General features: G+C 38.8%; 1 protein-coding gene across 50 annotated transcripts in view; it reads right to left on the reverse strand.

The window, feature by feature from the left end:
* RIMS1 (regulating synaptic membrane exocytosis 1) overlaps window positions 1–26942 on the reverse strand; it is a 342439-nt gene that overhangs the window by 30411 nt on the left and 285086 nt on the right. For 36 of the 50 annotated variants that reach the window (XM_074581408.1, XM_074581382.1, XM_074581377.1 and 33 more), the window contains one exon: window positions 14222–14454. The exons of the other annotated variants lie outside the window; for them this stretch is intronic. In XM_074581408.1, coding sequence (XP_074437509.1) covers window positions 14222–14454 — 233 coding nt within the window. The remainder of the gene's footprint in view (window positions 1–14221; window positions 14455–26942) is intronic. 50 annotated transcript variants of the gene reach the window in all.

A 26942-nucleotide genomic window follows, 5' to 3' on the forward strand; every position in this document is an offset into this window, starting at 1 on the left:
GCCTGTTACAGTCTGAAGGTGGTTACTGGGAAAAGTCACTCTTCTGAATATTTGGGGAACATGATCAGATGTTTAAAAACACATGCTCCAAAATAAACACCCCTCAATTTAATGGACCTGGGATTTTGGCCATGGGCAAACTTTGAAACAGAAACTACTGTGGGGCCCGCTGAGAGAGCCTGAACCTTGGCTAAAAGAGGAACTTTGGGATCCTATCAAATTTCTTGCCATTGTTCCCCAGTTGGCCATAAACATGCCTATCCCCTTGGAGCAGAGTATAGGGTAAAGGCCTGTACCCAGGCATGGAGCATAAAAATGCTACCTGAACAAAACTAAATAAAACTGTATTTACAACTATGTAAGTGCTGTTAAAGTAAAACTGTGGACTGCTACTCAAACCCAACACAATTTCTATGTCACTTTTTCAGTCACTTTTTCTCCTGGATTACCCAGTCAGTGACAATGGTTCCTCTGTTAAGCGCTACACGCTCATCTGGCTCTATAATTCCTGTACAAATATATCAAAGTTGCCTGTTCCAATAGGTGCTAAGGATGATAGCTCTCTTCCTCCTGTGATATGAGCCTGTTGCCAGAGCTATACATTTTTTCACATCAGAGGAGCATCGGAGGAGAGATTAAGTGCAACACAAATGCAAGTCGGTTCTGTCATGCCCAGCTCTTGGAGTGGTTGTGCCTCACACGGGCCATTAGTGAGACTCCAGCGAAAGAGTTTGGTTACTAGCTTAATTGGATCCTGCGTGTGACCACTTCACAGTGCTGTGGAGTACCTCTACCTTGGCAGAAGAACCTGCTTCTTAACACGCTATGCCTCGAAGCTAAAGACAACCAGCTCCCTTCAAATGTTTTCCTGGTAAATCATTCCTTTCCTATCAGTAAATACTAAACTTCAACAGAGTACTCTTAGTATGCAAAAAACAAGCCAGCCCTACCGTGTATTTGCACTGGAGTTTGTTTTTAATGTCCCTTGAACGTCTTCCCTCATTAACATTTTAGTCACTTTGGAGTCCAGACGGAAGAAAGCAGATGAGTCTTGTCAAAGAAATCCCCCACCCTGCCCTGACCATGAACTCTAGAAAAGAGCTGCTCAGGCAGGAGAAAAGATGTCTAGCAGATAATTTTCAAAGGGAAAGTGATGGGTAAAACTGATTTACGTTTATACATAAATTCTAAGTCACCAAATTCAGTGTTTCAGTCTGGCCATGCTCTGAGAGAGAACACTTTGCACCATCAAATCTAATCAAACAGCAGAGCTATAAATAAAGCCATCAACAGCCATGTGAAAGCAAAACTAATCAAAACAGCAGCCCTGAGATTTCTCCCTGGAAGAGCTTTTCAGATATTTTAACCTGCTTTATAAACAGGAAATCCATTTGCAGGTACCTGCGTTAAAATAACTTGTCAATCTGACAAGTTCCTTTCTCAGAGAAATCATTACAAATAAATGGATTCTGAAGACACTGATTTTTATCCCAAAGACACAACAGCCACCATTAAAAAAAACAACATTCAATCCTGTTTCATACTGATATTTTGCAATCACCACTTAAAATTGAAGTAAGTCACCCAGTTAACCCAAGCTTCAAAATCAGAAGCTGGGCGTCTCTTTTGGGCGGCCACCCTGCCTTACCCAACCACGAAACTTCTGTGCTTCACAAATCTCAGAAGTAAAGCAGAAAGACAACTTCTTCCTCTCGGCTTAGCATTAACCCCCCTTGGATTCTTATTGTCCGACCACGCTCAGGAGCTGTAAGCCATGAGGAAACCGCAGAGGAGGCAGCAAGAGTGCTCAAAGGAGGGTTAAGCAGGTTTCTCCTCTGTGCTGACAGGGTGAAGAGGCAGTACCTCACATTGCCTTCTCATACAGACTCCTCTGCCTCGGTTTCTTTCTTCTATAATACCAAATCTTGCATTTTTTCAGAATCTAGCAGGAATGGGTGGGCAATTCTGGTCAAACTTCCATCACACAGGCAATTTCCGCTGGGATTGGCAGACATTTAGAGCTTCCCAGAAGGGAAAACATCTCATTTCTAAGATTTCTTGTAAAGCAAGGCTTTTGAAGCTATCAGGCACCAGAAACTGAATTTTTGCAATATGAAAAATGACTATATGGGTAAATGAAATAAACTATATATGAGTGTCTGTCTGTGAGCACCAAGGACTTTAATAAACACTGAGTAATTTCAAAGCAATTCTCAGGTAACTTATGAGGATAAACATACAACAGATCATCAAAAAAAATACTGTAGTTTACCCTTTCAGTTCTTTGAATGTCTTAAGGCTATAACACTAAATATTTGTAGACTTCAGTCTGAAAATCTAAACAGATTGTCAAATCCCAGTAAATTCCAGCAAGCTCGGGGATGAAACTTCCAAAGAAACATGAGGATATATAGAGACAACACGTACTGTTTACTGAGGTCTAGGTAACTATACTGAGGTCGTACAACAGGAAACAGTAATTCAATTTCAATATTGGACAGGATTTTCATGCCTCACTTGGAGCAAGTTACACAAAATAACTGATATACATAGCACCTAACAATTCAACAGAAATCAATACAGATTTAAACAAAGTTAACATTTTACATTACTGGACCCTTTTGGAAGTTATATGACTATCATATTCTAAAAATTGCACACTTATCAAACTAAAGAAAACGTGACAAAACATTCAAAACCCCGATGAAACTGTAAATATTTGCCACAGCTGATAAAAACATTTGTACAACCTGCCAATGACTTAAAGATCCCAACATCTCTAACCTCCTGGGCCTTTTTTTTTTTTCCTTTGCCTTTTCTTGGCACTTTGAAAAAAATTTAGCAGATGCAAAAAACTGGCTAGTCAAATGGAGTGTCTAAAAATCACTGAAAGTTTAATTTAAACACTTGAAATACCAGTACATGTACAAAGGAAAAGAAAAAGATAAGTGTTAAAAAAAAAAAGAAAAAGTGTATTCAAACATATAAAGCGCTGTTAAATTCTCACTAGTGTCTGATTGATTTCCTTAAAAAAGGAATCACACCTGGTACGTTATGATGGACGTCATTCATATGCCTAGAGAACAGTCATTTCCATGGGATAAACCCCGCTGCTCATGAGCAGCACTTACACATGAAGCGCAAGCAGATGCCACTGAAGAGCCAAGCTTTGCTCTGCAGAAGCACAAATTCATTGGGTGCCTCAATCCCTTTTTTCCCTTCTCTTTGTTTGTCAGATTGGTTGGCAGGAAGCAAGTCTGGACTAGAAAGTAATGTGATGCGCTTGTTTTCATCTCTTCTATCTTGGTTCTATTTTAAGACTTGCCAAAGTGGTTATTACTTATGTTAATTTAATTTAAATGCCATCTAAAGCATGGAGAGGACTCTGGGCAATAAATGTTATACAATCAGAGATCAAATTCCTTTGTCACACAGTTTACATTAGACTCCTGCTCCTTCTCGTCTTGGAAACAGAGTCAACATCGGACTGGCCAATAGCCCTGGCTAGCAGATGTGCTGCCAGACTGCTGCATGTGGGAATAAGGCCAGCGACTGTCCTCGTTTATCCTCCGTCCTCTCCTGTTCTGCAATGCTGCTGTTACCAGGGTCTCAGCCAGCTGAACCCAACCTCCCTCCATGACCTGTAAAAAGTATTGGCGGAGGGAGTTGCTTTCAGGACTGTTCCTTAGGTGCGCTCAGGGAGACGATATGCTGTGCAGGGTGGCTGCTGCCCAGACTCTTTCCTATTCAAATGCAGAGCTGCTCCAGGGCGACACAAAAAACACCAACACGGCTCTGCAAAGCTGGGTGAAATTTTTCAGCTGAATATTTTTTTCAGCACGAGAAAAGAAAAAAAAAAAAAAAAAAAAAAAAAAGGAGATTCAGCACCACCGGAATGTTTTGTGGACTGATACCTGCTCCATCTGATGCTGTCAACATTTTGTTTGTTTTAAAACATCATGCATATTTAAGGAAATACTCAAGCTGAATTGTGTCCTTTCAAGAGGGAAATCATAGATTTGAAATAATTTTTCATCCAACTTAATGACTTACCAAAGACCCTGAAAATTATTTTTGAAAAAAATCCTATGAACATTTTTTTCATAATTTTATGAACATAATTTTCATAATTTTCAGCATAGTTCACTACTTATGATATGCAATTCAGAGTATCTAAGGGCCATTATCTGTATTGCAGACTCTATTAGTTATGTTATAGATATGTATACAGATTCTTTATAAACACATTAACATCATCAGCTGCAATAAAAGCAGCAAGCTATATTATTGTTATTATTACTGTCATCATCATCATCGTTATTTTCCTTGAAAATCCCTTAAAAACACATGTTGATCCTCCATTTTGTCTTCAGTTAGGTTAGGCTTTTCATTTGGATTCTATTGCTAACGGTTCTATTCCCAGTCAAAAAAAAATACTGAAAATCCCTCAAAGCTCATCTTCACATTCACATGTAAAAGTGCTAAATAAGATTAAAATAGCCTCTCTGAATCTAATGCTTCTTTGCATCCAGTTAAAGGCATTTTTTTAAACTCAGGCCACCAATATCTTATCATCAAATATACGATTACCACTCATTTTTATAAAGGCTTTCTAAAAAACAACTTTAGGATTTTAAAAAGTCAGTTTCAGTTTTCTAAAAAGATCCGAATTTACATATTTTCTTGCCCCTAATGGATTTACAGATATGATACTCATATTCGAAATACTGTGCCGGAATCAAAGACGAATCTCTGCCCATATTTAGAGGCAAAGACCCACTTTGTCCTTGACTGTAGCTACACTGAAGCTACAAGTAAGCAAGCAAAATATTAAAGGTGAGCTATAAAAGAAGAGCGCAAAGAAAATTTCAGTTGTGTAGTTGTGGGGAAGAACAGTTTAAAAACATTTTAAAACTTATTCAGATTCTTCAGTTACATGAGAAAAATAGTACCATAGATGGTTTGTAAGAAATACTATAACGTACTGGCCAGATTTCAAAATTTCTCTTTCTATGAAATGTTTTGATCTGCTCCTTGGAGCTCTGTGTTACATTTACTACAAGTATTGGGGAAAAGGCCCTAATGTGAGACTCTGCAAAATTCAACGAAAAACGGTGACATTAACAGAGTCTTGAGCAGCCATTTGAGCAGACGATTGTATATGACAAGTCAGTTCTGCCCCAAACTTCATCTAGACACTTGGAACAACTCTGTGAAGGCGATGCTGCAGATCCAGCTGTTCTTCCCAGTTTTAAACTAGATAGCCTGAGCTCCCAAATCAGGATTTAAAAACTGAATGAGTTGTTTCATGCTGAACAGGCTATCTCAATCAAACCAAAAACAAAGTTTGCATTAGTTAAGAAAAGGACTGCTTTGGAAAGGAAAAAAAAATAATCTCAGATCTATCAAAATTAGGCTGGACCATCTGACTTGAAACAAAGGGCTTTTTATTCTTCTGTGAGACAGGAATTCATTCCTGTGCCACGGAGTGAGAGTATTTTTCCTCTGGATGACTGCAGGTACTCTAAACCTTTCTAAAACAATCCCACAAGTTCCAGAAAATCACAAACTGTGGACCTGATCAGGCAAGAAGTATATGAAGAGTAGTAAAATTCAAGGTTAAGGCTGACATTCTCTTACAGATAGGCATTTATGTAGAAATGTTTAATGTGAAGACAGTAGACATTTTGCCCTCTTGATAGTACTTGGGCATTGCTCTATTTCCTTTTTCTGTCATAATTTTGATATTATTTCAACTCAGTGTTTATACTTGCACAAAATAATACTTGTGAACACAGTGTGCATCAGATGAAAACGCAAATAAAAATCCTCTTTAAACAAAGCTCAGTTAAATACAGTCAGAATTATCAGTAGGTCTTTCTAGAAAACATTTCACTAAAAATACAATAGAAACATAACAGTGAAGCTACACTTATTCAATACAATTGACATACTTTGAAATTACAGTTCATGAAATTACAGAACACGTATGTCATGGCTTAGCTAAAATCAAGATTATACTTTTGGAAAGCAATAAATTCTCCTAAACCCCATGCTACTTATATATTGGAAATAGCTCAAAGTACAGTTATTACTGCAGTAATATCTGTTAAAAAAACCTAGGGAGAAAGTGCAAATAGACAGGAAAGCAAATGAATACTTTTGAGTACAAGTCAACCAACTACATAACAGGAGACGAATTCAGAATTTATATTTCAGGAAAAAGGAAAAGAGCCACATGTAACACTAACTCAACCAAGCGGCGGGACTTTGTTTGACAATACTAGCCCTTATTAGGAAATCTTTTGGAAGATGAGTAACTGGAACTGAATTATGTTTCTATTAAGGGTAGTGAATTCCTCAGCTAGACGGCAACAGTAAATAAAAGAGAACATGCTTACATTCACTCAATAGTTTCAAAGAATTAAGTATCATTACTAGAACAAAGAGTTCCTCTTACAAAAATAATCAGGTCTTTTTCTTTGTTTTTAATATTGTTCTGCATCCATTTGTTCGTTTGCCCCCTCCTGTTGCAGAGACGTTCGGGTGCACGCGGGGTCGGTGTGAAGCTTTTGCTGGGTTCAGGGGGGTGCTCTTTGCTGCCAGGGTGTCAGGTTTAGAGCCCAGATCCTGTCACGGTCCCTAAGGCACAATTACCATCCCTGCTGCTGCACTACGGACTTTTTTTAGATTGGCCGAAAAGGGAAAATAATCTTAATGTCAGCCTCCTTTCATTCTTTTGGTGCAACAGAGCCGTTGTCCTCATCGCTCACCACAACTATGCAAAGCAAGCTCTAATGGCCTGCTCCAGGGAAAATAGGAACCCGGAGAGGAAAGGCTCTCACGGGGATAATACTGAACAAGGCAAACGGGTGAGCTGCAGGATGGACCCCCACACTTCTGCTGGGCTGCAGAAAGTTACTTTTCAAGTACGGGCAGTCTAATGTTAAGGAAAACATCTGCAAAGTGTGCAGAGTTAAGATGACAAGTGGTATCTGCAGGTAAGGAAGCTCACGTGTAAATGCAAAGTGTTCTGGTAGAGACAAACACCCAATGCAAGCAAATACTTGAAAATGCTCCTCTATATCACAATGAACAACAGGTGATTTACAGAAGACTAAGCTAAATAGATGGGTAACTGTACAGCTGTAGGACTCATGGCAATTCTGACTTCCAAGGTAATCTACCATTAGGAAATTTGAGATCTTGTAGCATTTCATCTGGATGAACACGAGATGGCAATACCAAAGAACAACATCAGAAAAGAAATCCTGTGAAAAAAACAATGGGATATTATGGTAGACAAGAAACAACAATAAAAGGGGCTGTTTCATGCCTAGCATGCTAAATACTTCGAGAGATTTAAGATACCTCTCTCTCTGTTCTGACTGTTAGAAACTTCATTGTAATTTCAAGACAAATACAAAATTTCTTCATAACTAATTTATACCCGTTTGTTCTTATACCACAGTTTCCAGTGGTGTTGCCCTTTAGCTTCAAAAACTTCTGCCTTTTTGATGTTTACTCTCATTGCGTTCTTACAGAACAATCATATCCCTGTTCAACCTTCATTTTTATAGGCTGAACAAATCAGGCAATAAATCATCCTTCAAGGTCTTGATTCCCACAAACCTCCGGCATTCATTTTCTTGAATGCTGAGTGACCAGTATTCCAGCTGAGCTGTCAGCTGTGCCTCTTTCAATGATGTTAACATTTTCTTAGCTCACCAAGGAAACACCTTGCCTGATGCACCCAGGATAGCACTTGTCTTTTCCCTGGACTGATCTTATACATAGCTTATATTCATCTTGTGATTTTTATTATACCCATGTCTTCCTCCTCCTGCTGTTTTTTTTAGATGACAGCTCCCAGATTGCATCTGGAAATTTTTATCAGTCATGCTGAAAGGAATGATCTTGCAATCTGCATTATCACATTTTATCCTAGAGCTATTATTCTAGTCCTCAAGTTCATCAGTCCTTCCTCTATATCACCTGTAAATGACATACTTTCCAAATCAGTATCATTAGCATATTCTAGCAGCGTACACACTACATCTCATTAAAATATTAATGAGATCTGCCTGTGGTTTTTGTTGTAGAAACTCAACCGGTAAGCACGTTCTGGCTCTAGTTTTAATAAAACTGGCTGATGCTTCCCTCCTAACCAGTTTCTTCCTGACATCCAGTATTTCTTACTGATCTCCATGCTTTCCATACAGTCTAATAATAATAGATGATTTATTGAAGTGTAAGTAAAATAAGTCTTTTGAACTTTCATCTAGCAATCAGCTTTCTTATGAAATGAATGTAATCTTTTAAGTTTTTTTCACTACAGTAATTAAAAAAAACCCCTCAGAGATCATGAGGTAAAAGAAACATACTCAGAAATGTATCCTTGTCATTGTTTAAAATTGAGACTCAATCAAACAAAATGAAATGTGGGAAAAAAAAAAAGCCTCACTACTGCAAGAAAAGGATCACGACCCTTGTAAAAAAGTAACAAAATTATTTCCCCAAGCTTATGGAAAGACGCAATGGATTTCTCAAGAAAGACAACAACCTGTCCTTATCCCAAAAGCCTCTGCTCTCCAGCATATTTTATTTCGGATTTATTACCTGCTTTATCTGCCCATACTGTTTAGACCTGTATGAAATCTCTTGTTGTATCATAAAATTACTACAAGGACGGGCAGAAAATTATCCCTGCTGGTATTAGCAAAAAGACAAAGACGGCAAAAATGAAAACTACATTTTTTTCTAGTAGTATCTACTCTGAAATGATGTAGCCCTGAGCCTGGAAGATTACGCCGCTTAATTTCCATGTTTCCCAGGCAGCGTTATTTTTACCACAGCATAGAGGTGCCTACTGACAGTCACTAAGCACCTCCAGTGAACCATCGTATTCTCCATCACTAGAGGACCTTTTGTGTAATGGATGGGGTTGTCTTTTCTAAACGTTTACCAAAACTTTGGTCAGCCAGCAAAACCACGACAGAAAGCCTTCTAAAGATCAGTCTTAGAAGGTGAAATGTGGAGCAGTCAACCGGATGAAGATGTATTCTTAAAGTTAGCGCGAGCACACAGAAGGAGCACAGCTATACTGTGGAGTATAAGGTTATCAGGACTTCACTGCTCAATGACTATTTCCTCACTTAGATGATGGTAACTTTTCAAAAATTGGGAATTTGGAATTTAATTCAAAGCAACACACAGAAAGTCACTTCTTTAATGGGAAAATTACACAAAATATGCTATAGGAGAGAATTCCATGTGAGAACGTGCAATTTTTACATAGGACAATATGTTGTAAGATTCTCATGTGGTTTTGCCGAGGTTGCCAGTTACTTCCTGAGTGAAGCTGTTAGGCGCTTCAGGATTCTTTCCAAGTATCCAGTTCAGAGATGCACATAGGCGAACAGAGTCTTTTTTCACTCTGTTTTCACCTTGTGACAATACTTGATTTCAGCTGCACTTCATGGTATGTAACCTCTCTCTGACACATTGATGCCCACGGCTTCATTTCAGGTTGTTGATCTTCGCAAGCAGAAGATGGACACCCAATAACTTTGGTTCTTATATAGAAATATCTCATTCTGGTCCCTACCATAAACATGGCAAGGTATTTCCATTCAGAAAAATGGTCTTCTATCAGTGTAACATGCGACTAGACAAGCTCCCCATTCTTCCAATCTCCTCAGCTCTCCTTCTCCACATCTCTTCTGCTCTCGTCTGTTTTTAGGCCATTAACGGGAACAATATACAATGTCCCAGGCGAAGTCTCACCTCTGTCTTATATGAGATCACTAATGCTTCTCCAGAGATGTCAATGGAAAACTAGTCAGAATACTGATGCTAATGGTGTTGAGCACCTTGAAAAATAAAAGTAATCTCAAAGAATTCATCTTTGGAAAAAACAGAGCCCGTGTCTCAAAAGGCTCACCAGTCGCATCTCTAGTAATTTTCTTCATATTTCATATTCCTTTCAAACTCTGACTCTCAACGCTTTTGACAGAAAAGTTGGCTTCCCTTAGAAGTGACTGAAAACTGAAAATCCTCTAAGATCTTCAACAAACCAAATAAACCCAGAGCCAGCCATCCTGTCCATTTGCCTTAATGAGAAAAACCTGTCTGGCTGACTTAGCAGGTAATTGCATCAGGCTGAATATGTCAGAGATGTGACGCTACCAAATCTCTGATAGCAAGATGGTGAAGATATGGTGTCAGAATGGTTGCAAAGCACTGTTAGGCTTTAAAAAGAACAAGAAAGCATCCTCCTACTAGCAGATGACCTTTCTGAGCTGACCACGGGTTAGAAAGCAAAAGGGAGGAATCCTTTTGTCTTCTTAAGGCATGCCTCTGCACGTACCACGAGTACTGAGAGGAATCCAGGGATGGGAATACTTCTGTTTATTGAGATTGTGCTTTTACTTTTCTCCAGAACGCACCTCACTGGTGACACCCCTGCCATTACTTCCATCCACTTTGAAATGCATTATTATGTCTCTATTCATGGTATAAATTCTATAAAATTTTATAAATAAAACTCTTTGCTCGTATGGCAGCAGTTTTTATCTCTTTCGAAACAAACCCGGAACCCCAAATCATAATGCGGTACCATCAATACTGCCCTCAGTCGCTCACTGGTTGGGAAACTATAATATAAGAATATCTGTAGGGGAATAGAGTGTTGTATCACAAATCAGGACAACAGATGATGATTTCCTATCATAACCTATGTTCCTATCATTTCTCTATAATTTAAATATCAGTTGCTGTAATTATTTAGAAAATCTGAAGTTACATATATATATTGTATGTAGGTATGTATGTATGTATGTATGTATTCACAGAAATAAGGCTGGCAAAGAAAGCTAGAAAAGCTGGCTTGGACGGAATATGCCTGCAGCTATTTTTCATTTTTCTGTGGTCTTTCTGTGGGTTTTATTTTTTTCTTTTTGTTTTCTTTTCTTCTTTTTAACTGTGATAACGTAAGCAGAGCTGGATTTTCATTAGGAATACTGCCAGCAGATGACAAGCTTTTTTTGGTGAACTACAAAATCTATCCAATTTGTGGGCACAATGAACAAACCATAGTAAATAAGGATTTCATTATTTCAATGAACAGTTATTAGAAGTGTTATGAAAACTTAAACATAATAGAAAGAAAGGTACAGCAGAAAAATATACTTTTCCTTGTAGATTTACATAAAAATAAAAACTGACTCTTTCAGTGACAATCTCACAAGGCACATATTTCAGAATAAATATTTTCCGAGAGCACTGAACAAGGGTGCACAAAATAGCGACATTACCAATCCTTCTAAATCTAACACGCAAGGGGATCTGTCCCATATATGCAAAGAGGTCGGTGTGTGTATACAGACACATACATGCATGCACAGGCTTACACACACACACTCCTTTTTCAATTGAAAAGAAAGTCTACTCTTAGAAATAATAGCTACCTAGTAGCATCATACACACCCCGTCAATTTTTATGCAAGATTAAACCTGTGCAGTATGCTAAAAGCAAGAATCATATACAAAAAGTCAAATTCAGACCTTATTGACCAATATTGAGAAAAAGCAAGATAGAAGATAATTTTACTGGTTTTGAAGACAGTAGTAAACTAGAATTGCAGATCTACATGTTCCACAAAAATACGGAATCTCCAATTTTAAAGAAATATCTGACCTTTCCTTTTATTCCTGATCTTCTATTTTGAGTTTTCAGAAACAAATAGCAATGTATGTCATGCGTTCCTGACTTACAATCATGCAGGTCATAGGAAAAAAAAAACTAAGCTGACCAATTCATGAAAAACTATGGAGGCTACACACACATTCTGTATTTTTTATACTTCCTTTAAAATACATGCTCTGTGTCAACAGCACACCTGCAGTCACCGAAGATCTGTAGCAGAAGTTCATACCTGGCACCTCTTTTGTGGAGGCCCAAACACTTCCGTACAAATTTTACAGCTTCAGAATTTGGCTATTAATTAGAACCAATTTTCACATAATCAATTTTAAGGACTTAGTGTATATTATAATGTCAAGCCAGTTCTTTTTTTTAATTCTGAATAGTGGAGGCATTATTAAGTTACTTAGGCACAACACATTAAAGTGAAATAGACCTTTTTTAGATTTCTTCTCCCCTCTTGTACGCTACAGGAAGGAAGGAAAGCGTGCCCCTGATTTAGGGCATGAGTATTTAGTCTCCAACAATGGATTTTATTTGGAAAACCTATCAAGTCTCATGTGCATATTGTTCTAAACAATGCGTTAATTCAACTCACTGATTTCTGACAATTTAACTAAAACAACAGTGACTGATAAAACATGCCACATTTTATTTGCTCTGTCTATACCACAAATAGTACTGTTTGCCTGAGCACAGTAAGGCAAAGTAAATATTCTCAACTCTGTTTCACAATCATGAATAATACATAATTGCACTTTTCATATTTGATTTGCTCTTTGAGTTTCATTATAACTTTAGGTGCTCCATTCCTTGCTAAATTCCTATTGTTTTGACATTTACACCAAGGAAAATCTGGAGAGTTATAGAATCTATCTGTGAAGAATGGGAGCATCTGAGCTTTAAATAGATAATGCTAAAAAGGGTTTGGAAGTCACAGTTTAGATTTTAAGTTAATTAGTGACCCCACTGAGATGTAAGAGCAAGTGTTCATGCAAGGCAAAGTATCCTAAGTTTGGAAGCCCCCTGTGCCCCCCTTTTACTCATACAGCCTTGGTTCCTGGTCAGAGCTAGACTTCTGAGTAAGATGGAGCCAAGATTTGCTCAGTCACAGCAATTCCTATTTCAATGAGATTTAGGAGCTAGAAAGGAAAGCCAGATCAAACCACATAAAGATCTGTAAAATAGATAAAAATATTTTGTTCCTTAGTAAGTGGAGTAAACATAAACATAAAATCCTTTCTCTAACACGATACCGCTTTTTATTACTTAAGAGCATGTGATGGATTCTGATGCATCTAAAATAATGCTTTACTGTACGCAACTACCTGTACTTTAGTCTAACATTCAGGTTGGTGCATTTTTAAGCAACGCAATATTAATTACAATTCTAGGCTTCGTATATGTCTAGTACACGTATCATTTGGTCCAACTGCCTGATTATACCCTTTCTGGCTTAATATTCATAAATGAGTAGTGTAGAAAAATATTACAATATTGTTGTTAAGGCTAACATTTTGAAAGAAACACTTCTACTGCTCAGCTGGCAATAAAAGAAAACCAAGGAAAAAGGGTGAGATATTTGATGATAGAAGTAAACAATATTGTTACTTACCTTAGTTTAGATTAACCTGACTATGTGAGAGGAGTGCTGCAATATGCATGCGTTCTATGCTAGGCTGAAGCTTTTCCTCTTTCTTTTCCTTCTTTTAGTAAGAACGAACCCTTAGGGTCAGGTCCTGCTCCCACTGAAGACAAGAGCAAAAGTCTTCACTGGGGTTCAATAGGAGAAGGACAGGGACTTTAAAACATATTTTTTTTTCTTTTGTATCTTTCTGAATAAGCTTTTGTTCCTTCAGGCTATGCAGATGTGAAGCTTTTAAGATTTCTGAAGTAGCAAGAAAGAGTTGGAAGTCTTATGTTCCTAATGAAGCATCATGCTGTCATATAATTCATCTGAATTCGCTGACCCCAATTTGCCAGTGTTGTTTTAAAAGAAAAAATGTTGGATTTACTCTTGGCTAAGAAATCAAAGGTAGTTTTTAAAACCATATTTTTTGACACTACAGGTACAGCCTTTTATCCAGCTTACATAACTGCCATTCATTTGCTCAGATTCCAATTCCCCGACTCGTACTCAACTCTTCCGCTAAAAGAAATTTCTATACATAAAAAGCTGCTCTTAACCAAACCATTATCCATTGCTGATACCCACATATGTCTCGTTGCGTTTCCTTGCCTACCTGTAAACAAGGCTTCTAAGAGACAAAAACATTTTTTCATTGATCGGGACAGAAAGTTGTTATGGTACATATTCTAAAAGGCATTTGTATATTGTTTCCTGCAGATGCCTAATGATGAAAGAAAATTAATATCTTAGAAATTTATTCACAGCCGGAAAATCTTCTCTCCTGAGTGGTCTATATCCAAATACATGTAACACAGATGCCACAGATGAAATATGGTAAACCACTTTTGGTGAGAGTCCTGTTTCCGAAGAGCGTGCGTCTCACTCACCTGTTTGGCTAAGTTGAGATGTGCTTCTGCTCCTGCGAGACACTATGGCAACCACTTTGGCACTAAGGCTGGAACGCCTTTTCTTCCCACCTGTTCCAACCATGCCGACAGCCGTGTCCGACTGACTCCCGTCATTGTGCTCCAGCTTATACATCTCTCCGCTCACACTTGTGCTCTTAGTGATTCTCCCTGAAGTCCCCATCCGTCTGCCTTGCATTTTAGGAGTAAATGTACTACAGTTACAAAGTAAAAACAAACATGTTAATTTGTCTGTGAAACAGCATTTCCAAAAGCCTTTTTTTTTTAATCAGCAAATTAATTTTAAGTCTTGATACATTTTCGTTTATTTGGTTCACAAATAAAAGGTTAATTTGATGCTCCTCAGAGTATATTATTTCCAGTATTATAATATGTTGTTCACTTCTTTGAGGGAAACAAATAAAATGAACACTTTCCCATATTTTTCAGAGTGACATAAAGAGACGCTCAACATTTAAAAGTCATGTGGAGCCTTCTGTCTATATTCCCAGAATACTGAAAGCAATAAAACAGCAATTTTACCACCAAAGAAAATGAATATGGGCCAAGAGGATATATGTAGGTTAATACACTTATCGGTGCTGTTCACCAAAGCCTTAAGACCTAATAGATATGAAAATATCATCTTCTATATTTTCCTACTTCACAGAAAGAGATAATACAATATGTAGCACTTTTTAGGTCTTCACTCTCTCACTTCTTTAAAGGTGAATGCAATAATCAAAGAATGAAGGCAAAACAATTTTGAAGCAAAAGACCTAATAAACCACTAGAAATTTCACTGATTGACAGAAAGATGAATCACTCTGTCAGTCCTGTTTGATTTTCTTTAGCTATCGTATTGCATTTGAATGTTTCTATACGAATCCTTTTTCTGCTCCTGCAGATAGAGGCTGGATAAAGTATTCAGGAACACACTCCAGAGAACAATCTCAAATACACGCAGGACATACTAATATACAGTCCTGACACTGCTACTAGCAAGCAATGCCCTAGCTGTAATGGCAACATGAATTTAGCTGTCACTCTGCAGAGACCCAGAAATTTAAGCTGCAGCCTCACTCACTTCAGATGTAGTTGTTAAATCAGCCTAATACATGGAATATTCCTTGATATTGTATTGCTGATTAATAGTCCTGCTGCCAATATCCTAATTTTAGGGATTGTTTTTTCCAGTAATTCTGTATTTTGAAGTCAAATGTTGAATTTACTTGTTGAGGGACAGTCCAGCAGAAGTGATGGACAGCCCCACCCTCCCTCCCCCACCCAAAAATAAGAAAAGAAGGGTTAGAGGTGCAGGCTTCTTTATCTCATGACAAGTTTCAGACAGATAGGAAATCTCACCAGGGAGAAATGAAGGGGTTTATGGGAGAAGAGCTGACATCCTGCGACTTCTTACGATCTGGGCCCTGCTAAAGGTTAAATCAGTCCTGTCCAAAGACAGATCCAGGAAAGTATAAAATTATGTATACCTAAGTTATGTTTTACTGACAGTTACCAAGATTTACTAATGTGTGACCATGCGTAAGAGCAGATAAAAACAGCCGATATTTTTTGAAGAAGAATCTGGAAAAGTCCTCGAATAGAAAACACAATCTAAAGGCCATTATCAATGTCCACACAGGCATTTAACTACGTTCAGCACTTACGATCTGCTTCTCTTAAGTTGAGATAAAAAAACAGCTAGCACCTTCACACAGAACAAGGTGCTGCGATGCACTGAAGCACTCAAGAACACATTTTACTGGACCACCGGAGGTACACTGAGCTTAAAATAGGTTCTCTGTTGTTCCCTCCTATCCCACTGTGACTTTAGTGACTGCCTTTTGGGTTTGCATGGCAAAAACGGAAGGACGTATATATTTTGATGTTTCCATGTAAAATTCCTTTGCATTTTATTGGAGATCTCCCCCAGTACACACTCCCTCACATGTATGAGAGCACACACACACACACACACACATACACACACACACCATATTATATTCAATCATTCTAGGAAGAATTTTAACTGCCCTTTTTGATAATTTAAAAAAAAAAAAAAACTCGCAAAAAAAGACCATCTTCCGTAAATATGCGAATATCAAGGAAAAGGTTTTCTGTAAGGCAAACGAGTTCTGGTCACTTAAAAATGGCATCAAATTGAGAAAAAATGCCGTAAAATATTTCCCATTTTCAAAACACATACTGATTGTCTTGAGGGAGAATAATACTAATTTCTTGGCTTTAATACGACTCATGTCCCTAATATAGTATAGGTGTTTGCCTCACAGGCTACAAATACTGCTGCTTTTTGCTTTTTAAAGTTGCAATGATCACTAAATAATGATATCTTTATTGTTGTTCATAGAATGCAATAAAGTCAACTATACAAAATAGCTAACCTACCAGCTTCTTTTATTTCAAGTAACACAGACTTCTTTCTTTACCCCTCCACAAACACTATAACATGAAAAAATATGAATCAGGATTGCCCGTGCTCTGAGAACATAGGAGTCATTATTCTTCAAATAGCAAATTATTTTAAAAAAGCAGTGCTGATCACAAAATTCATGCTGAAACTTCTGATGAAAATATTTTTCTCCAATTTGAGAAGACTTAGTGAAATTTATCTTTCTTAATTTTGGGGCTGGATATTGGTCCACAGCTCTAGCACAGAAGTTTGTCTATGGCCAGAGAATCTTAGGATAAGTTTTCTCTTTAAGAAGAAGTGATGTTACTAACTTGCACACTTATCAAGAAAACCTTAAAACTGGAGATCAAATGTACAGTGCGATAATACTGTCTGAATATGCAATCAACCTGCATCATTAGCATGGAGTGCTGTCATACAGTCCCTGCATTCAAACAGAAACTTCGATGCCTAATTCAGAATACCAGGGCTTGCCAACATCATTCCTTCATCAACTGATTTCATTTTCCCATGCTGAATCCCTTTTCCTCCTCTGCTGAGGAAACAAGACCCCACACTCGTGCCCGTAGGGTGCTAGAAGGCAACATCATTGACTGGTTTCCTTCTCTGGAGAAGGAGACAAACCAAGAGTACAGTCTGATACTTGGGGGGAGGCAGAATTACACAGGCCTCGTTTTCAGGTGTCCTACTTTCTACTTGGATTGGACATGGATAATTCCTTCCCACCAGTGCTTGGAATTGGATTTCAGTGACTATTTCTGCGATGCTGATGGTAGCCCCTAATCAAAGCTTTATATAGTCATTTTATTCCCATTTTGAGCCATGGAGTTGCTGCCAATTCTGGAACTCTTGAGTTTATACATCAACACTTTAGTAAGAGAGAAGGAAGAAACTGAAAATATTTCCTTTGAGAGCATCTGTTGACATTTGAGCTATATTGACATGTACTTTGCTGACATACTAATCTATAAACGTATCATTTATGGCAATAAAGTTTAATGGACTATAAAATCTGCCATGCAATTAAAGAAATAATTGTTTATCATACTACTGACTTTTGTCTATTGAATTTCAAGTGTGTATGAATATAATAAACACTAGTCTTACGATGTTTTTATGCTAGTCTTCACTTTTTTGTACAACGGAGCTGAAATGCTCTAATCTTGCATTATTTAATAAGAGTTTAGGAGACAATGATGTCCATCAGCTGAGAAATATAAACTGATAGTATCATAGCTTTAGAAAATTCCATTTTTGATACATTAATTCCCTAATTCAAGGACTATGAATGCTTTCTGAATAATAGTTAAATTGCTTTTTCAAAGACAAAAATAAATTTCAGTTTTCGTTCTTTGTGACAGTTAGAGGGACCTAGAAGATTCACCTTAAGAAAGAAAAGATTGAGATATTTTGAATTCAGATTAATCTTGTACTTGTTTTTATCTTGCAAATATCAAGCCTTACTTTCCTAGGAAATATACTCTAGTGCACTTCTAGTATAAAACACCTATTAGTTTGCTAGAAACAGGCTTCATGGGATAGGACCAAGGATCAAATCCTGCAGCTGTCCAATACTTCCCCTTGTCATAACTAAAGAAACACACTAAGTAAGATTCCTTTGTGTTCCTCTAATGCCCGGGCTAGTTTATCATTTTACATTAATTGGAACAGTATCAAAAGAACAGCTATTTAAAATTCGGTCTTCTTACACCATCTCATTGGATAGCCGTAGAACACAATGTTTTTCCATTCCATTACTGGCTATCACTTGGAGAAAGAGCTTCACACTGTTACTTTCTTCAGTATAGTTAGAGTTTAATTTATGAAGCGCAAAGAAGCAAAAGGCCTGCATGAATTTCCATATATCCTTTTGCACTTAACCCTTCTGATAATAACACACTTAAAATTAAATTTTTCTTTACTGGACTTGCTGGGATTAGTGACACACTCATTTAAATGCAGATGCAAGTTTTTACAGGCTAAAATTGCTAAATTCTTAACTTATATTTTTGATCCAAACCTGGTTATCATAACACAATAACTAAATGCAGTTTTCAGTAGCAGGATGACTAAAAGTAGTATATTTATCAGTATATTTCATTTATTTCTAAAAGAAATAATTCAATAAATTTGCATTTAAAATTATTTTATGATATTTAGCAATTCTTTCAATGAGTAGCTCAGCAAAAATCTTATGCTATTTTTAATTTTTGGCATAATAACATCACCCATGTGTCTATTAAGAATGGTTACAGACAATCTCTCTGTGCCTCTGTTTTACTTCACAGATATTTAGAATGGGAAAAGAGTCACTTGATTTTTTTTAGCTTTTTTTTTTTAAATTGTTTTTTAATGGAAGTAAACCACTGACACCCGAACCCCTTTGATCCCCCAGGAGCAGAGGCGCCCCTGGCCCGGGCTCCCCGGAGCTGTCCTTCAGCACCAGGGTCACCCACCACCCCCGGCCGAGACGCCGCTCCCTTTACCAAGGGAAAAAACGCTTACATTTGCCTGCCGAAACCTACGCACTCGAGATGGAGCCTACCTAAAGTGGTATCTGTGCTGCAAAAGGCAAAATCAAGACTGTATTTGCATGCCGGCCATCAGAGTCCTGAAAGAAAGCAGCGCTTTCAGTTTTGCAAGCTGCCGCTACCTGAAAGCTGTATCTATGGGAACGAAGAATGAACTATTAAGATAAAAAACTTATTCAAAGAGTAGTTTGCATTACAAGCTGCCATAAAAATTAAACCTGAGGTAAATTCTATAAAATGAACACACTACAAGGACACCGTGGATTATACTTGCTTATATTAAACTATAGCATGCACAACTATATAGAACTGAAACAAAGCCAATTACGTGTATTAAATCATTGTATGACTTCCTACATACAGATATCTAATACATATATATATATATACTCAAGATGCATAAAATTATACTGGACAAATTATTTGGATTGAGAAATTTGGATTGTATATAGGTATACACTCTATATTTCTCATTAACTACATAAAATACCTGCCAATAATACATACCACCCGAAAAAGAAAGACAGTAAGACACAGAAAGCTAGAACAAACTTTGCCCATAAACTCACCTATATAGTATCTGGAAGTATATCCTTTTACAGAAAAAATCTTAAGCGATTAGCCATTGCTAAAATTACAGGATTTCCTTCATTCTCTTAGACTTATTGATGATTTATAAAAAAATAGTTTAGGTGTTTATTTTTGTGATCACTCATTTTTACTCCATCCATTTCTCCAGTAATGCAAGCCATGAGTAAATAAATAATCCCCTGTGTTCCTTGCTGTATAGAAGATATTTTAATATAAGTTCTTTCCACACAGTTTCAATAACTTGAAGCTTTTGACAGAATCCCTGGCCTTCACCAGCATGAGCTAGCAAGCTTCCTTTCTCTTCTGCTGAATGCAGAATCACGTACTCATTCATAGCCACTGTGGCACCCTTTTGGAATGAGGTAGCTCATGAATACTAATAACCTCCTAAACATGTAATAGTTGTGGACCAAAGGGAAGATGAGTGCTCGTTTATAATGAGCAACATTACATTTCTAAAAATAAACTAATTCTTGGTATTAGTATTACATGATATATAATTAATAAATCCAAACTCTAAATTACCTATCCACAAATTGCTCTATCAGTCTTAGAACATATAGCTATATTTACATATGATATATAACATTTGCTTCAAGATTAATTACTGTACAATTTACGGTATTTCATAAATTAATTCAAACATGGTGCTTTACAAACCAAAGGACAACAACATATCCTATATTGAAATTCTCTCTAGTTAGTCAAGAAACTTTTTTAGACCATAAAGAAGTTAGTTGATTTAATGAAATAATAATTTTGTACAGTCTGTACCAACTGGAACTACATATTGATCTAACATGCATATTGATCATATATTAAATCCATGAAATAGTTGTTAGAATCAGAAAAACACCCTGCTTCTCCTCTAAAGTCACCATATTAGAGTCGTATCGGTGTATTATGATAGTTGAAATTCAGTAACTTCTGTAAATTATTATATCTGTTCCTGAAAATATTCATCTATTTTCAAAAAGTGCTACTCAGTGACACAGCTACAGTCCCAGCCCCATTGTGTTCAAAGTGTAAACTCTCACCAAGGTAAGGGTTGGGGAAGATTTCATTACAGAATTCTCCTCTGGGAGCTTAAGTGGTTAACATCCTACTTTGGAAGATCAGGAGATTTCCATGTTGGAATATGTATCAGAATCTGTTTTGTGAAAAAGCCTTTCTCAGTAACACACTGACCAGTGAGTTGTGCGAGTTTCACAGCTCTGACATCTCTATTTTTTAAACTCGTAAAACTAGCATTTCTCTGTGAAATGAAAGAAAGTAAGTCTGAACATCACAAAAGATATTTCATCAAAGAACATTTCACCAAGATAATCTATATTCTCTCAGCCAAGCACAGCAATTGTCTCTGTATGCAGGAGCCCATGTGTCTGCCTGTGCATACCCACAGCACTACCAACCTGAAGCCAACTAAACACATGAATAATAAAATGAAGGCAATACAAAAGCAGTTAATTACTGCAGGGGTGCTGCTCAGGGTTAAGTATTGCTATTAATGCTGACACGGGCAGGTTAATGGGAATGAAAGGGCAAACAGCTCAAATGACACAAACTTGACCGCAGATAGCCATGTATATATTAAATTCAAGTGTACCAAATATAGGAAGCATGTAAATGCTAAATCTGTATCAAGAAAATAGGTGTTGGGGGGTTCGTGTATGACAAATACAAAAATGCAGAGTTTTTTACGCTCACTACTGAATGGAGGAAACTTTCTTCAGTAGCAAGAAAGCAGAATTCACCAGCTTTTCTTTCTTTGTATAATATTCAGCAATAAGATATTATTCATAGAACTATAGAATCTTCATGGTTGGAAAGGACCTTTGAGATCATCGAGTCCAACCATACACACACACAAAAAAAACCCCTACAATCTCTGCCACTAGAGCATGCCCTGAAGTGCCACATCTAGATGTTTCTTAAACACCTCTAGGGATGGTGACTCAACCACCTCCCTGGGCAGGCTGTTCCAGTGCCTGACCACTCTTTCAGTAAAGTAATTCTTCCTAATATCTAATCTAAACCTCCCCTGCTGCAACTTCAGACCATTTCCTCTGGTCCTGTCATTATTGACTTGGGACAAGAGGCCAACACCCACCTCTCTCCAACCTCCTTTCAGGTAGTTGGAGAGGGCAATGAGGTCTCCCCTCAGCCTCCTCTTCTCCAAGCTAACCATGCCCAGCTCCCTCAGCCTCTCCTCATATGACCTGGTCTCCAGACCCCTCACCAGCCTGGTAGCTCTCCTCTGGACACGCTCCAGCACTTCAATGTCCCTCTTGTACAGAGGGGCCCAGAACTGAACACAGGACTCGAGGTGGGGCCTCACCAGTGCCGAGTACAGAGGCACGATCACTTCCCAACTCCTGCTGGCCACGCTATTCCTGATACAAGCCAGAATGCTGTTGGCCTTCTTGGCCACCTGGGCACACTGCTGGCTCATGTTAAGCTGGCCGTCCACCAGCACGCCCAGGTCCTTTTCTGCCGGGCAGCTTTCCAGCCACTCTGCCCCAAGCCTGTAGCGTTGCTTGGGGTTGTTGTGACCGAAATGCAGGACCCGGCACTTGGCCTTATTAAACCTCATACAGTTGGCCTTGGCCCATCGATCCAGCCTGTCCAGGTCCCTCTGTAGAGCCTTCCTACCCTCAAGCAGATCAACACTCCCACCTGGTTTGGTGTCGTCTGGAAACTTACTGAGGGTGCACTCAATCCCCTCATCCAGATCATTGATGAAGGTATTAAACAAAACCAGCCCCAAAACTGAGCCCTGAGGGACACCACTGGTGATGGGACACTAAGAGGATTTCACCCCATTAATCACAACTCCCTGGGCACGGCCATCCAGCCAGTTTTTAACCCAGCGAAGAGTGCACTTGTCTATGCCATGATTCCCCAGCTTCTCCAGGAGAATGCTGCGGGGGACGGTGTCAAAAGCCTTACCAAAGTCCAGACAGACAATATCCACAGCCTTCCCCGCATCCAGAAGGCGGGTCACGTGGTCATAGAAAGAGATCAGGTTGGTTAAGCAGGACCTCCCTTGCCTAAACCCATGCTGGCTGGCCCTGATCCCTTGGCTGCCCTGCACTTGCTGGCAGAGCTCACTCATGATGATCCTCTCCATGATCTTTCCTGGTACCGAGGTCAGGCTGACAGGCCTGTAGTTCCCCGGATCCTCCTTCCAACCCTTCTTATAGATGGGCGTCACAGTAGCCACCCTCCAGTCATTTGGCACGTCCCCTGTTGACCAGGATTGTTGATAAATGATGGAGAGAGGCTTGGTGAGCTCTCCCGCCAGCTCCCTGAGTACTCTTGGGTGAATCCCATCCGACCCCATCCGACCATGTGCGTCTAGGTGCAGAAGCAGATCATTGACTACTTCCTCCTGGATTATGGGTGGGTTGTTCTGCTCTCCATCCTTATCTTCCAGCTCAGGAAGCTGAACACCCTGGGGACAGCTGGTCTGACTATTGAAGACGGAGGCAAAGAAGGCATTAAGTATCTCAGCCTTCTCCTCGTCCTTGGTTGCAACTTTCCCCCCAGCATCCAGTAAGGGATGGAGATTCTCCCTGACTCTCTTTTTGTTGATGTATTTATAAAAACTTTTTTTGTTGTCCTTAATGATAGTGGCCAAGTTGAGCTCCATCTGGGCTTTTGCCTTCCTAATTTTCTCTCTTTATAACCTAACGAGATCTCTGCACTCCTCCTGAGTTGCCTGTCCCTTCTTCCAAAGGTGGTAAACCCTCCTTTTATTCCTAAATCCCATCAGAAGTTCCTTGTTCATCCAGACTGGCCATTTTCCTCACCCTTTAATCTTGCAACACTTGGGGACAGCCTGCTCCTGGGCCTTTAAGATTTCCTTCTTGAAGAGTGTCCAGCCTTCCTGGACCCCTTTGCCCTTCAGGACTGTCTCCCAAGGGACTGTCTCAACCAGTGTTCTGAACAGGCTAAAGTCCACCCTCCGGAAGGCCAAGGTGGAGGTTTTGCTGACCCCCCTCCTTACATCGCTACAAATTGAAAACTTGACCATTTCATGATCACTAAACACAAGACAGCTTCCAGCCACCACATCTCCCACTAGTCCTCCTCTGTTTGTGAACAGTAGGTCTAGCGACGCACCTCCCCTGGTCGGCTCCCCTACCAGTTGTGTCAGGAAGTTATCTTCCATGCACTCGAGGAACCTCCTAGCCTGCCTGCTCTCTGCTGTGTTATGTTTCCAGCAGATACCCGGCAGGTTGAAGTCCCCAACCAGAACAAGGGCTGGCGATTGTGAGACTTCAGCCAGACGCTTATAGAATACTTCATCTGTCTCCTCATCCTGGTGACTACAGCATACTCCCAGCACAAGATCTTCCTTATTTGCCTTCCCCTTCATCCATACCCATAAACACTCGACTTTATCACCACTGGAATCTAGCTCTATACAATCAAAACACTCCCTAATGTACAGAGACACACCCCCACCTCTCTTTCCTTGCCTATCCCTTCTGAAGAGCTTATAGCCATTCATTGCAGCATTCCAGTCACGACAATCACCCCGCCAGGTTTCCGTGATGGCGACTACATCATAACTGTCCTGCTGCACAATGGCTTCCAGCTCATCCCATTTGTTGCCCATGCTACGTGCATTTGTGTAGATGCACTTGAGCTGGGCTACCGATTTCAGCCCCATCCTTGGCCCTTTATCCTTAGGCTCATTACTAGTGGGCCTGGTTTTATCCCCTCCCCGCTTCGGTTCTAGTTTAAAGCCCTGTCCATGAGCCTTGCTAACTCTTGGCCTAGTACCCTTTTCCCCTTTCGGGATAGAGTTAGGATATTGGGTTAGGATATTCTCCCTGTTACAACACATTGCATTGCTTTTTTTCCCTCCAAAGCATGAGGTACTGAAGTACCTACCATCTCACTGCTCTTCATATAAAAAGGCTACATCATTGATAGGAAATATATTGCTCACTGCTCCTTTACAAAAGTAAATAATAGCAACAGGCAATAGCTACAACATAGGGAATGGAAGAGGAACATCTGAAAGGCTAAATGGAGCAGTTGAAGGACAGGACTAACAAAGAAAATACATAAAAAAGATAAATTGAGATGAAGATAAAGCAAGTGAGAGCTACTCTGAGGTCTGAGCCATGGCTAAAACTATTTTCCTACATTTCTTCATTCTAAAAATAACATGTACTGCCTGTTAAAATTGTTAGTGTAATGTTCTTAAAGTTTATGAATTATATTTCATCTTAATCAACTTCAATAATTAAATGAAAACCAATTAAAATTATTTTTCAGTCTTTTTCAAATCAGTAAGAAAGGCTGCTGGTAACAGGACAGTTTCTTTGAAAGAGGAAACATAATTAGATAATTAAAAATGCACAAGTAACGCTCCATAGTACATTTTTCATGTACAGATGTTCTGAAGGGATTAAAGACTCCATCTCCCTTCCGCTCTGATAGACACATAAAGCAGTTTATAAAGATGGATTTGAAAAAATCATTATCTTTAGATAATGAATAATTAGAACATTAATTTACTCTGGCTTCACCTTGGTTTTGTACATAAATGACCTCAGATCCAGAAGTTTCCATCTGTAATATACTGGTTTGGGGTAAAAAGGATACATTATATTTTTTAAGCAGCTTAGCTTAACTGTTTTCATACATCTTGCCTCCCTGATGATAATTTGGAGGCTATTGCACTCTATTTCCCCCCTAAAAAGCAAGAGTTGTGACTCAGGTTATATCACTGTGCTTGCCCTTGCCCCAAGAGAGATCACGTAAGAAGCAATATTAATCAATTGCCATACATGTTCATAATGTTTCTCTCTAATGAAACTGGGAACTGCAGTATTAATGAAATGGTTCTGGTGTTCAGTTTTGAGCTGCAGTGATTTGGATAATCAGAAACAAAGTAGGACTGCCAATTTACTTCAAGTATTGCAGTGGATGCTTATACTGTGGAGACTTTAGATACAAAAATGCCAGTCAGTTATAACGTTACTGCCTTGCCTGTTAATTACATCTGTTCTTCAAATTTGTCGAACATTAAAAAATTAGGTAGGAATTTTCCATGTCTGGTTTCTGTCCAAGGTTGAATTTCGTCTTTTACTTATTCTAAGTTCCAGCTGAAGTACCATGACAGATTGTCTGGTCCTTTTGAAGGAATTAAAAACAAAAAAAATAAATCCATATTGTAATGTCACATAATAAACAAATAAATTCACTTCACTTTGAGAAGTACATATGGCTGGTGCCTGACCAGGTGCCAATGAGGAGACCCTTCTATTTGGCACAAACTGTTTTCTGTTCCTTTGAGTATCTGTAAATTTGGTAAAGCAACAACTTTAAGCCATAACCCTCATGTTAAGAGACTTCAAAGAGATCGACAGTTAAAATACCAGGAGACTTTTTATCACAAAGCAGCGTTGCACTTATTCACAGCTCCTATGGCTAAACATTTCCTGAATGCTCTATTTCCTGAATATCACTATTTCGCCTCAAGGCTAGAGGCAGAAAGTCAGTATTTTCCAGTAATTGCTTCTCTTGGCTACTTTGGATCTGGGAAAGTTAGCCGGGATGCAGGGAGGCTGCATCTTCCCTGTTGGCCATCAGGCATGACCCAAGACAAAGTCAGCTGATTGGAGTGCAAAAAAATGAGATGGACAATAATCCCTGGAAGGAAAGAGACTGGTTCACAGTGATACTGAAGTAGGAAGAGAATAAGAAAACTTGGGGAATAAATTCTTTTAATCACTCTTTCTGAAGACAAAATGGTTCCTAAAAATTCCTGAAACTGAACGAAAGCCTTTCCAACATACCATCACAAGTATTTATTATATTACGACCCTCCCATGAGATGGTCAGTTTATCTTTTGTAGCAACAAAACCCTCACTATCCCTTCACTTTTGCAGAGAAAGCACGCTGCTCTTTCATGTGCCATTCCTGCCGTTTTGCATGGCCAACCCCGCAATCACATAAACTGTGCAATCTTTTACTATGTAACTGGGTTAAACAAACCAGAATGTTAACAAATCACGTAAGTTGTTTGCTCCAAACTTTCCACATGATGAAGGGATTGAATCCACAGCATCAAGCCAGAATAAACTCACGTGCAACAGGCAGCATGTGATCACCAATGAAGACATG

Source organism: Larus michahellis, chromosome 3, assembly GCF_964199755.1.
Source record: "Larus michahellis chromosome 3, bLarMic1.1, whole genome shotgun sequence".
Classification (NCBI taxonomy): Eukaryota; Metazoa; Chordata; class Aves; order Charadriiformes; family Laridae; genus Larus; species Larus michahellis.